Below are 12988 nucleotides of genomic sequence, written 5' to 3' on the forward strand. Positions count from 1 at the left end.
TCACATCCCCAGCTGCCATCCTACGAGGGGACCTGGTACCTGCTATTCCCTCAGAAGAACACTGCTGTCTGGCACACAGACTGCCCATGGAGCACCTGAAAGACATAGCAAGCATGACAGACACGTTATGTATGAGCGAGAGATGGAGAGGTGTCTTGGTTGGTACAACACAGATTACCTATGCATTGCTCTGCCTGATCCAGAGAGGGCTTATGGCTGAGGATCCAAATTGGAGATTGCGGGTTGGCTACTGAGACCCAGACAACCTCCTCTTTGTATTACCTACTTCCTAGCCCTGGCTGCTCCCTGCATATCTGGCCAAAGCCTGAGGATCTGGCACTGTTCAGATAACTCAATCTTGTGTTGAATGGAAAAATCTGCCTGAGTGGGGCACAGACACCCAACAGATTGGCACCTATGTACTCTTCAGGATCTGGGCTCTCTTCTCCTGCTTGGATGTAGATGCTAGAGATTTACTGGCTTTGATGCAAATGAAGAGAAGGGAATGGGTTTCTTGTCGGCCATTTTTCCCACTGGGAGAAGCATGTGCTTGGATGTGAAGGCTGACAGCTTCCATGACTACCTTCATAGCTCCTGCATGAATGCTATCCAAGCCCTGGGTTCAAAGGCCCTGTAAAGTATTCCTAGTGGGAAAGGGGCTGGGGAAAACCTACACTCTCCTCCCTGGGCATCACAACTAGCCATTGCCTAGCCAAGTGTAATATACTGTATGAGTCGATACAGAGGGACCACAGGAGACATATTTTAAGAGAACAAATATAGCATTTAAGTGAGTGAGCAAGAGAGTGAGAGACAGAGAGTGTATAGAGTGCATTAAAGTTAATAAAGCATTGCAGAAATGGGGACTGCATTTCACTGTGAAGGAATCTAATTTAGTGACTCGTAATTGGAGGATAACAGTCATACTGGAATGAAGTTAACTGTTCATTTTGCCAAACTCTCAAAGTCTCTTGGTTCTCCTTGTGAGCATCTCTCAGAAAGTGAATCCTTCAGAGAGTTTAGAATCGATTGGTGCTTCACACCCGCAGTCCTTTCAGCTTCTTAAGTGGATTTGGCTTCTCCAGTGCATATTTATTATCTATTTTATTATCTGCTTATTTATGTGGTAATATCAATGCAGGATACATTCTCTCTGCTTAGAATGACAATGAGGGAGCAGGTGTTGAGCCTGTGTGTTCTCCTGGGCAGGGCAAGATGGGGCTTCTTGGGCCTTTTCCCTGTGGGTGGCTGGTGTCAGCAAGGGTTCTTTTGTGGACTTCCTGCTTCCACAAAGTTGTGCCAGCATTGTCCCTGTTGCTGTGACTTTCTGTTCATTTGATAGAGGCGTGTGTAGCAATGAACAGTATGGAAGGGTCCCATTCTTGGACACCCAGGACCAGAGGTGTAGCACAAAGAAGCTCAGGGCTGGTGTATTTATTTCAAATGTGCCTGTGCTGAAGAACATAATTATGGGCACGAGTAGCTGAGCAGAACCTGTTGTGTTGAGGGAAAGTCTTCTTTAGTTTGAAATGCCTGAAATCTCCTTGGGACATCAGTGTGGCCCTGGGTGGGCACACTGAGCAGTGCTACCTCCCACAGGGGTGGTGGGCAGATGGGCGGAACACTGCTCTCTTGTCTCTGATATTTACACTGCATAGGTGCTGTAAGAATTAGTTCATTAGTGTTTGTAGAGTGCCTTGAAGATGAAAAGTGCTGTGGAAATGTGAACTATTATTAAAGTGCAACTCAAGAAAGCGAGGAACAGTCCTGCAGGGACATGTCCCACTCAGGCACGGGCTAGAGAGATGACCTCATCAGGTTTTTCCATTTCTACTGATGTGATTACAAAATATAGTGGACATGCTCAGGGAGAAGATTGATGTAACATGCCTGGCTGTAGTAGCTGAGGGTGAACCATTGTAAGCTCTGTTGGCATTTGTACTTCCGTGCAAACATAGCTGTCAGATGGACTTGGAGGGTCCTGATCCGGTTTTGACCATGACTGCTGGGAAATTTTGTATTCCTGGCTTTTAAAAGAAAAAAAAGAATCTGGTATCGGTGGGAAGCATATGGCTGTGCTACACACGGGAGCTGTGTGTGTCCTGGTGATGGTACGAAGGTTGTGTGCAATGGATATGCACATACATGTACATCCGATGACCTTGCCCACTTGTCCTCACTTTGTTCTGGAGGGACTGTGCTGAGAAAGGAAAAGGGAGTCCTTATCTGCCTGGTCTCCTTAGTCTCCCTGCCTATACCTCCAGCACAAGTCCAAACTGATCACAAGCACCAGTCATTCCTTTGTGTTGAGGGTAAGCACTCAGACATGGGCTTGACATACGCAATTAATTTCACAAAGACAGCGGATCAGCTGTCAAAGACCATTCTCTATCACTTTTGACTTGGGTCTCAGAGTGACATGGGACCTGAGAAATGACACGATCCCATCTTCTGCTGACAGCTGTTCTCTAAAGTGATTCCAGACTCTGAAGTAGGGGCTGGACTGGTCTGACCCCTCAACAACAATAGACCACCTGAATGTAGCCAAAGGGCTAGGCGTCAGACTAGAAGGATTGTTGGGAGGAGAGCTAGTGGCTGAGGAAGATCAATGGATCTTCCTTGAAGGCTGAGTGCATGATTGACTTGTCAATTAATTACTTTGTTTTGCTTTCCCCCTTTCCTTTTTCTCTTCCTCGATCAGGGAGTGTAAGAGCCGAAGATGAGGCCCAGGGTGGAGTGCTACTCTCCAAGGTTTTGGCTGGTGCTGGCAGTCCTCGCAACAACAGGGAGCGGGGCCCATGCCCAGAAAAGCCACCCGAGCATTGGCATTGCAGTCATCCTGGTGGGGACCTCAGACGAAGTGGCCATCAAAGATGCCCACGAGAAAGATGACTTCCACCACCTCTCAGTGGTGCCTCGGGTGGAGCTGGTGGCCATGAATGAGACAGATCCCAAGAGCATCATCACCCGCATCTGTGACCTCATGTCAGACCGGAAGATTCAAGGGGTGGTATTCGCTGATGACACGGACCAGGAAGCCATTGCCCAGATCCTGGACTTCATCTCTGCCCAGACCCTCACTCCCATCCTGGGCATCCATGGAGGCTCCTCTATGATCATGGCAGATAAGGTAAATTTAAATGAGCTTCCTTCTATTGCAGACCCATGGCTCCAAACTTAAAACAAAGAGAAGTATCTTATTCTGTGATCCTCAGGTGGTGTGTCATGGGGCCAAAGGCTTGGGGGATTAGACAGCTTCAGATTCAAAGACAGATTAAAAGAGCTATCTGTGTGTAGCACTACTGAGAAGAGCCTATTAATCATGTGGAATTACCTGCAACAGAGAAAAACTGAGGAGGAAAAGAAGTAGGTAGAAGAAACCTGCAAAAGAATCAGCGCTTTTCTTCTTCCTTAGGAAGGGTAAAGAGCCCCTGACAATTGTAATTTTTTTTAAGGTTTTATTTTTGCCTGTATTTTACCTTAGAAGAGCCAGGGATCATAGCCTGGGATTTTTCCTGCATGTAGCTGGAGGACATTGTGGTATTTTCAGGGATGCTTAATGCAGCTCTTACATCTTAATTGGAATATAATTGAATCTTTAATAAAGCCATCCTCTCTATAAAGTGTTCATTAGCTCCTGAAGTTAAATAGGTGTTAGCTAAAGTGACTAACCAGTCTGAACCAGTCAAGCTAAATCTTTCTTTTTTCCATTGCACTACTTTATTCCTTCATACCACAGACATTTCATTGTTTTCCCAGGCCCTAGCCAGTCTTCTGAGGAAGTACTACACAAACAAGCCATCCTGCTACTGCTTTTGAACAGGGCAAGATGCAGAGAGGGAGTAGCATCTTTCCACCTTCAGGAACAGGATGTGCAGCAATTCACACCTGAGTGTGCATTTGGCCAGACCGTGTGGCTAACAGTGGCCTCGGGGTTACTGTTGGCCAGGGGGAACATGTGAGAGGAGCTGGCTGTCCCTTGCCTTGCAGGCTTGGGCCAAGGCTTTTATTGAGACCATTGACCATTCTTTGTGCATCCCAAAGAAGTAAACAGGGACACAAGCTGACAGCCTTTTTCTTTTACAGATGGCTCTGAAGTGAATCTGAGACATTTAACTAGGCAGAATTAGGGCTAACTGAATGAAGGGTGAGAATTGACCTGGTCACTATAGCAGCTTTTCCTCAGAAAGAGATCTAGTGAGATGAGAAATCCAGGCACATTCTGTTTTATTTACCTTGCAAGCAAATAATCCAGTGCAGGGTATTGAAGGTGCTAACAAATTATTTTCTCACTCTTTGACTAACTGCTCAGTTGCCAAATAACACACAGTTAGTATGCAGAGTTATTTTCTTGTATCGGCCTTTAAACTGAAATAGTCACTGAATAATCATGGGCCTTTTTTCTCTCACTCCTTGAACAGTTGCGCATGTGCTGAAGTCACCCATTCCACTCACAGTGAAGCTTTTCTGCCTTGGAGGCCAGGCAGGCAGCAATGCAGCATCTTGATGATCTCCTGCCTGCTGTGTTGCATGTTTATCTATGTCTGTGCAAAAGAGAGTTGGAAGCAGTGCTCAAGTGCTGCATTTCACACTTGGGGTGACATTTTAGATCTTTTGACAAGTGTAAGAGTTACTGACACAAGACCTCCTGAACACTGGGAAAAGGTCCTTGTGACTTTGAACATGGCAGGCCAAATCCTGATTTCAGATTCCCGCAGTGTAAATCCAGCATAACCCCATTGCTTTTGGCAGGATTAGATCAGATTTACGCTGCTGTAATTCAAAGAGAAGTTTGGCCTATTGAACTTTGAAAAGGTTTTTCTTTCTACCTGTCCCTAGTCTCTCCTTGGGAAGGCAGCATCTCCTGCCACTGCCCTGTGTACCCCACTGGCTTTCTTCTAAAGAGTGTTCTGGCCGGCAGGCAGCCCACAGGGAGCTCAAAGGTGAAAGCCTTATGAATGGAGACTTCTGTTTTACCAAACTCCTTTTTTTTTTTTTTTTTCTGGTTTTGCAGACAGGAGGTTTGCAGGTTATGTACAAAGATCTGCAGTTTTAGGAAAGGCCAAGGTTTCTTTGAAACATAATTTGAAAAGGCTGACCTTTACAACTTCTGATCCACAGGTGTGTAATCTTTAATGGATAATATTTATTTGATGAATTGAATTAAAATATGGTAGAGAGTAAATACACTGAAATTCTACTAAAAATACTGAAGTCAGCCTGGTAAGTCCTTAAACAATTTATTTCCCACAGAAGGCCTTGACAGAGGCTTTGCTTTTAGTGACTCTTAGTCATATTCTTTGCAGATGAGTTGTGTGGCTGAGGTTTGATCCTGCAAGCATGGCTTGCTTCTTTCAGCATCCCCTCAACGCCCACAGCAGTCAGCTGCGATTGAACTTGCTCAGCATTTCACAGGTTCAGATCTGCACTTACAGCTTCGTTATGCTCCCCGTGTGTTTGAGATCAGTAGCGCCAATGCAAACTTAAGGAATGCTAGAAACCACTAATGCCTTGGTGTGACAGATAAGTCTCTCTTCACTGGAATTTAATGCACAAAATCTCCCCAGTCAAACCACCTTTCCTGAAGTAGCATGTGAAATTCTGTTTCACCTTCAGCGAGGGTTTAATAAGTGTTCTGTTAGGAAATGTAGGTCATGTGTAAAAAGGGCTTTGTAATGTACTATGCAACTGGTAAATTGAGACACAAAAGGGCAGGCAAAAAGAAAAAAAAAAATAGGATTTCAAGCCCGAATTTTCTTTTGTCCTGTATATAAAGACAGAAATACTGTATAATATGCACTATAAGCTGGCTTTATCTCAGTTAATATTCATCTAGAAGTTTTCTACCCACCAGCTGGAGATCTAGGCATCAGTGGTAAAGGAGGCACCACCTGAGGACATTTCACCCCACTCAATTCAGGGTGCAGTGAAATGCTCATGGGACAGTCCTGTGTCTCCTCACTGATTACTGAAGAAGGCTGTACCTCAGCTTGTTCATGATGCCTCCAGTTAAATGCCATGAATCCTGCCCTAGGGTTGACATAACAGGTGGAGGTATGTTGCTGAAAGTGGAACATCTCTTTTTCCTGATTGTTTTGTTCAAACTCACATTCTTAAATATTGCATTTGATTAGATTTTGTAAATAATGTTTACATATTTTTGTTTTCCCTGTGTTTTGCCTTTTTCCTCTGAAAAATAAGTATACAGGAATTTACATGTTTTTGCTGTTTTTACTCCTTGGTGCTTGTGTCTCTAACTCCACCTGCTTACCTGTTACAGAGTGTTACATTTAATTTCTGCCTAATCTGGCATAAGAAGAAAGTGACCAGATGATCTGTGCACACTGTGGTCTGGGTTTAGTTCCAGGAGAACGGTGAAGCAGAGACACGTGATGTGCCTCACTGGAGCTCTGGAGAGGCTGCTTTGCCGAGTGAGAGTTCTGTCATAGCCGGTTCAGTCCCTTGAGTTTGATAAGCATGCCAGCAGTGACACCAGATGGAGTGAAATGCAGCAGTCCTTTTGTTGGGGCTGGGTGTCCTGGGAGTGATGGCTGAGGGGGTCTGACAGACCCCATGTTTGTTCTGCTCAGATGAGCAAGGCCGTAGCTCTGGGACAGGGTAGAAGAATGCTCACACTGTTTCAGCCCTGTCAGAAAACACCTTATTTTGCTACTGATTCCTTGAAAAGGACTAGGGCAATAGCATCATATCGCCAGGGTCTGTGATGAGAAAGGGAATAGCATTGATTACTGGTGTTCTGTGTTTAATCCAAAATAGATGAGATGGAGAGGAGAGAAATGTGCACCACCACCAGTGTTAGGTTTCTGTGGTCCAAAAACGTTGATGTGGAAGCTTGCTGGTCTCTTCAGTTTGCCTGATGTTGCTGCAATGACCTGACTTTGAACGGCTTTGTGTTTCGTGATTTTAAGCATTAGTTTGTATTGTCTAGAGGACTGCAATGCACTTTTGACCAGAGAGCATATCTGCTGGCCTTCCAGCGCTTAAAATAATTTCTTGTTTCTCCCCAATTGTTTTGAAAGCAGAAATTAAATTGTATGAGGATGCCCTGTGTTAGGAGACTGATGGTGAAAGTAAACCTTCAAGACTGCAAACCAAGCTTCAGTTCAGATAACCACACAAACCAGTATCTTGGGTTGTAGACCTGCAACTGGAAATCTGGACTAGGCTTTTCTTCATTCTCTTTTCAATATTACCTAAAATGAATTCTTCCCAGACCTAAAATCAGTTCTTCAGAGGTAGAAGGTAAAGGAACAGTCACAAAAAAAAAAAAGGAAATAACATTTACAAATGTACATTCAGAGGTATGTCAAGAGAAGGGTGAATTGTTATTCTGATTTACAAAACTTACTGTGTTGGAAGAGATTTAGTTTCTTGCCTAAAAAATGACCATACCATTTGGCTGACTGGTCCATTGTGTAATGACAGACTATTTATTTGTTTTAAAATAACAGAAGAAATCAATTTGGTGATAATGAATGCAGAAAAGGTAAGAGCAGAAAATGCCTTGGGTTCTCTTACAGTACAGCTGGTGGCCATCACTTTTGCTGGAACTGTTCCTCATTACTTCTTCACAGTCACGTTATTTTGCCAAAGCTTCTTGTCCTGGGCAGCTTTATAATAACACAATGGTGCACAGGCAGAAGGGGAAAAAAGTATTGGAAGAAGAGGATGGTTATGTTTTCCCAGGTAAAAATCAGTCTTCTGTGTCTCTGCATCCCTTGCTATTTTCTCCAGGGCTTGCCCACACAGGGATACACGCAGTATGCTGATGGAAATGAAACGGTAGGGAAGAGTGATCTTTCACTGGGCCGTGCCAGTAATACAATTTGTATAAAAGCTGCATAAAACTAACCTGAAATTTAAAATTTGTGATCTGTTCTAGGCCAGATTCTCCCTCCTTTTTTTTCACACAGCGTGGAGCTGGCTTTTCTCTGACTCTCTCCACTGCCTTGTTGTTTTTTTCCGTTTATTCTAAAGCCACAATATTTTCCTCTGCCTTTTTATCCCCACTTCATAAATCCCTTTATTTTTGTTTTCTGTAAAACTTCCAAGACACATTGTCTCTCTCTTTCAATGCCAAAGGTTGCTGTGATCACTCCATGTTTGGGCCATGCTGCTGCAGCAGTCATTTCTTTGGTCTTTGGGTGAGGAGCAAGTCCGAAGTTGGACAGTGAGGGTAAAGCACCAGGGAAGGAGAGTAGCTGTTGGCCAGAGTGCAGCAAAGTGATGCTGCAGGTACAGGGGAGCCAAAACGAGTTGGATAAGCTGAGCACCTAGATAAGCACTGAAACCAGGACAAAGTCAAAGACACTGGGACAGTGCTGCTAAAAGCAGAACATCTGTAATTAAAAGGAAAGCACTTTCACACTCAGGTTTTCAAAGGTTAAGTAATAGGGATGCATGGGGAATGAAAACCTCATTTTTTGGGTGCAAATTTGTTTCATTTCCATTACGGATGACATCTGAAATTTTTCAAGCCCTTGCGTGAAGGAAATTCAGTGAAAAAAAAAGGAAAAGAAAAAAAGATAAAGTTCCCTTTGAATGGATTATATGAATTGAAGTAAAATAAATTCCAGACAAGATGCTGCTTAGAAGGGGGGAAAAAGGCACATTTTGGTCTGCAGACGTTGAAAGATTTCTATCCCTTTTTTCCCTCCAAACAAATTTATATGCAGTTCATGTAATTTCACAAAGTGTTTTCATTTCTCTGAAACTGCATTTGATGATAGTAACAGTTTAAATGTTTCTTAAACTAATCTAATGATTAGCAAAGATGAGTTTGATTTAAAAAAATAAAAAAGAAATCAGCAGTTTCCCTTCAAGCTCTTAATAATTTTATTACGGATGTGATTAATATACTTCTTTTGCTTTTGGTACTCTGTTTCCTTCTGCTGCCAAAATAATGCTCCCTGTAGCTCACAAATAATGAACCAAATATCATGTGTCCTCAAATTACGAGTCTGCTGCAAAGGTTGGGGAAGGAGAATAAAAGGTAAGTCACAGAGACATAGGCAATAAAAGCCAGTATTGTATGCCAGTGTTGTTTTTCCCTTGTATACACATGTAATAAGAAGCCAGGTGGGTCTGTAATTTATGTTTACATCTGTGTCTAATTAACCCATACAAAATAACATTTTCTTTTATTCATGTAAAGAAAGGGAATATAGGCAGCATATTTTTGTGAAGTTTAACACCTGAGAATTTCCCTAGCACTATTTTTTTACTTTACAAATAAATTACAGCACTTAAGAACCCTCAGATATTAGGAAACTGCGACATGAACTTTTAGAGCTTTAACCTCTCCCCAGGGCCATGAAATCCTTCAATGTGAACTCACATTTTTTAAACAAGAGCTCAAGTACTCTCATTAGTATTATTTCAATGAAAATATGACTTTTCAAAAAAATGTATGATTTCTTTTATTAAATATCCATTAAAATTGTGTTGGGGTGTTTTGTTTTGTTTTTTTTTAATTTTTAAAGCTTTCCTCTACTTCATCTCCCATTTTCTTGGGAGGAACTCCATTTCAAGTATTTTTTCTGGGGTATTGTTTTCAAGAGTCACAGGAAAAAAATGTGGAGTTGATTCCTTTTTTTTTTTTTTTTTGTTTATCGCTTAAAAGCAACAAGAAAGCTTCTTTAAAAAAACAAAGAAAATAAAATTCTTATGGAAGTGTAAATTTCCATGAAATATCCCTGTCACTTTTCCCCTCCTAATAATTTATACTGGATGCACTTTGTATTTGCCCTGAGCCTTGGACACCTGATGCTTGAAGGTGTTTACCTGAGTTTGACTGTCACAGAATTGGGAAGGAGAAAACCTGGTACCCTGGTGAGACTCATGCCCTGCTAAGGTGCCCTGGGACGCTTCTGGGCAGAAGCAGTGCTGAGGGAGAGGATGGCCACACAGAGGTGTGGGTGCCTTCCTTTAGCAGAAGTTGTCTCAGGCAACAAATATAAAGCAAAAGTGAAGTCTGATTCCTTTGCATCAGCCTTCTGCAGCTATTTATAAGCTGTTTTGTTTCGGGTCATAGGATTTTTCCTTCAGGAGTACAAAGTGTTAGTTTTCTTCTGTTGTTATAGTGATGTTTTCTTTTGAGGGACAGAAGACCTTTCCTTCCCTAGCTCTGCACGCAACTTCTGCAACCCACCTGAGGTAAAGAGAAGGTGAATTAACCTTGTCATTACTCTTGCTTAAATGCGATGTTGCCACTGTCTACCTGGAAATAGAACTGTTGAAGTGTCTGTGAGGAAAATGTTGATTTCCACCCAGCTTGGACCTGGGCATCTGTGAAAAAGCTCTTTCTTGATAGATTTCTAACCTTGATTTTCACACTAATGATATTTAGGTAGATCTCTAAATCTGTAAGCACTTACCTAAAGAAAATCTGGAAGCTTGATGAGCTCTGACCAATAGTTATTTATAATCTTTATCTCAACCCCTTTCTTCAAAACAAAAGAAGCCAACAAAAAGGTCTTAAATCAATTTGTGCCATCCCCAGCCGGACAAGGAGATTAGTTTCTTCAATCTGCACAGGCAGTCCTTTATTACAACCCCAAGCAGTAACTTGTCTCACAAAATCTAAATTAATTACACTCAAATTTGTCCCTACCCTAAACTGGCCTCAAAATGAAATTGAAAACATGGACTGTGAAATTGCCCAATGCTGCTGCTTTAGATCTGCATGTCATTCCCCAGTAACTGCAGGACAGAGAGAAACGATTCTTTCCAGGGAATCTCTTATTCTCTTTGCCTTTTATTTGCCTCATTAGCCAAATTTGGAGGGGATGGGTTATGAAGAAAGCTAAGGGAATTACATATACACAGGCTGGGAAGAAACAGGGTACAGAAGAAGACATAGTTGTAGTCTGTGACTCTGTTAATGGTCTGGAGCAGTTGATATATGAAGAAAGAGTGAAACAGCTGTATGTGTGTAGTGTAGATTGGCTGAACAATGAGTCAGGATGTGATTTATATACTCAATGAATAAAGGTAGACTAGAGAAAAAAATGCTTAGTGTAGCTGCCAGAAACAGAAGTAAGAATGACAGGATAAAGTTAGGGAAATATATTAAATGATGTATTATGATACGTTAAATGATAATAATAAATGATATATATGTGTATCAAGGAAAAGGCTCAGACACTGAGTTTTATTAGGAAGTACTCTAGACTTCTTAGGGAAGAAATGGAAACCATGTTTCTTCTGCTGTGTTCAAACAGGACGGAACTGGGTGCTGGAGAACATGTTATATAGATGAAACAGAGGAGAAAGAGGATAAAGAAATTGAAAGACACATAGGAAAACTTCTCCTGAACCTAGGATCATGGGGAGAAAATTAAGGAAAAAAAAAGAGTAAGTTCTGAGAGTGACAAAAAAAATACCTTAAAGGCTCTGTCCAAGTGATTTTTCTCTGTGCTTGGCAATAGCTTTTAGCTGTGTATCTGTGAAGTTCCCGATAGTAACAAAAAATGCAGGTTTCAGAGGAAGGGGGAATACAGGAATGAAGGATGTGGAGAGTCTGAGGGTGAGCAGGCAAAAAAGTAAAGGAGGCAGGTATGTGCAGTGAGGAGAGTTGATCTAAAAGGTGCCAACAGAATCCAGCAGTTCTAATAGACCCACGTCCTCACTGCAGCTCTGCTATAAAACATGACTTTAAGACACTTGCTTAACTGCTGTCTACAGCAATTTGCCCTTTACAAGAAGACCATAACAATGTTTTTGTAAAGTTTGAGCTCTACAAAAGGCAAAACCCTAATTACTAGGAAACAATTAATGGATTTTTCTGACTGAAGTAAATACAATGCTTAAGATGAAAATCTGGACTCCAGGAGGAGAAGCTTTAACCCCCATTAGAGGTGGTGGCTGAATAGCTGCATCATGCTGGAGAACTCATTTTATGCAGGGCTGATAGTACCATCTATTGTAAGCTTGGCCAGCGTTCCCATTATAAAATCCTCATGGGGGTTTCCTGTAATTTTGCCAGACTGTGACTGTTTGAGCAAAATTTCCTATGCCAGGTGTATGCCTCAAGCTGATTGATTTATTTTGCTATTTATTTAGAAAATAAAACATCTCTCCCTGAAAATGTGGCATGGGATGATATGTGATTTATCTATGTTGCAAGTGCTGTCACACTTTCCTCCAAAGGTTCTGCCTGACCACCACATGTTCTCAGAGCAAGGACATGGGGCTGGAGCAGGGGTGTCTTGCGGGGAAGGACGTGTAACCAGAGATGTGCTTTTGCTACCACTGCATAGGCTGCCCCAAGTTTGGCCTTCCTTGTAAGTGTAAGAAACTGAGGATGTACCTAGAGTCTTCTTAGATGTCTGCCATGTCTCTTGGAAAGAACTTGTCCTTGCAAACTGTGCTTCAAAACTGCACCTGGCTCTGGGGGCTGCACAGGCTATGCTGGAGCTCTCCTGTGGGATCCTGGTGGGATCCAGCCAGGAGAAATGTGCTGTGCAGCAGGGAATCTGGGCTGAGATGTGGGTGGAGTGGGGGGGCATGCAGGGTATTCTGAGGAGCCAGAGCAGAGGATGAGCATATGGAAGAGATCCTGATACAAGGAGATGGGCAGGGGGACTGGATAAAGGTGGGAAGCAGGAGCTGGTGGATGGGAAAATGGAGAGAGCGAAAGAGGTATACCTGACCAGGTTATGCTTCCTTGCTGGCCACAGGAGCAAGAGCCAGGGAGCACAGGGGGTGGCAGAACTGCTGAGCAAATGGGATGAGGAGTGTGAAATGAAAGCGGAAAACCTGTCAGGTGGAAACTGCATAGTAGAGAAGACCAGACCTGGGCCAGGGCAGGGCACAGGACAGTGGGATTGGGCAGCAATGCTTCCCCTGAGTGTGCTGCTTCCCTCCAGCTGGGCAGAAATATTCCTTTCCCATTCTGCCCTGAGCCACAAAGGAAGTCAGAAATAATTGTGGGGTGACTGGGATGCTGGCATCAGTGCTTCCCACT

The 12988-nt window shown here is 42.8% G+C and overlaps 1 protein-coding gene across 1 annotated transcript in view; it reads left to right on the top strand.

Moving 5' to 3' along the window:
• Window positions 1–2719: 2719 nt before the first annotated feature.
• Window positions 2720–12988, top strand: part of GRIN2B (glutamate ionotropic receptor NMDA type subunit 2B) — a gene marked incomplete at both ends in the record, with an annotated part of 169185 nt that continues 158916 nt past the window's right edge. Inside the window, one exon of the mRNA XM_082280837.1 lies at window positions 2720–3130. Within this exon, the coding sequence (XP_082136963.1) occupies window positions 2720–3130 (411 nt within the window). The remainder of the gene's footprint in view (window positions 3131–12988) is intronic.

This window comes from Coloeus monedula (assembly GCF_965178545.1).
Source record: "Coloeus monedula genome assembly, chromosome: 4".
NCBI lineage: Eukaryota > Metazoa > Chordata > Aves > Passeriformes > Corvidae > Coloeus > Coloeus monedula.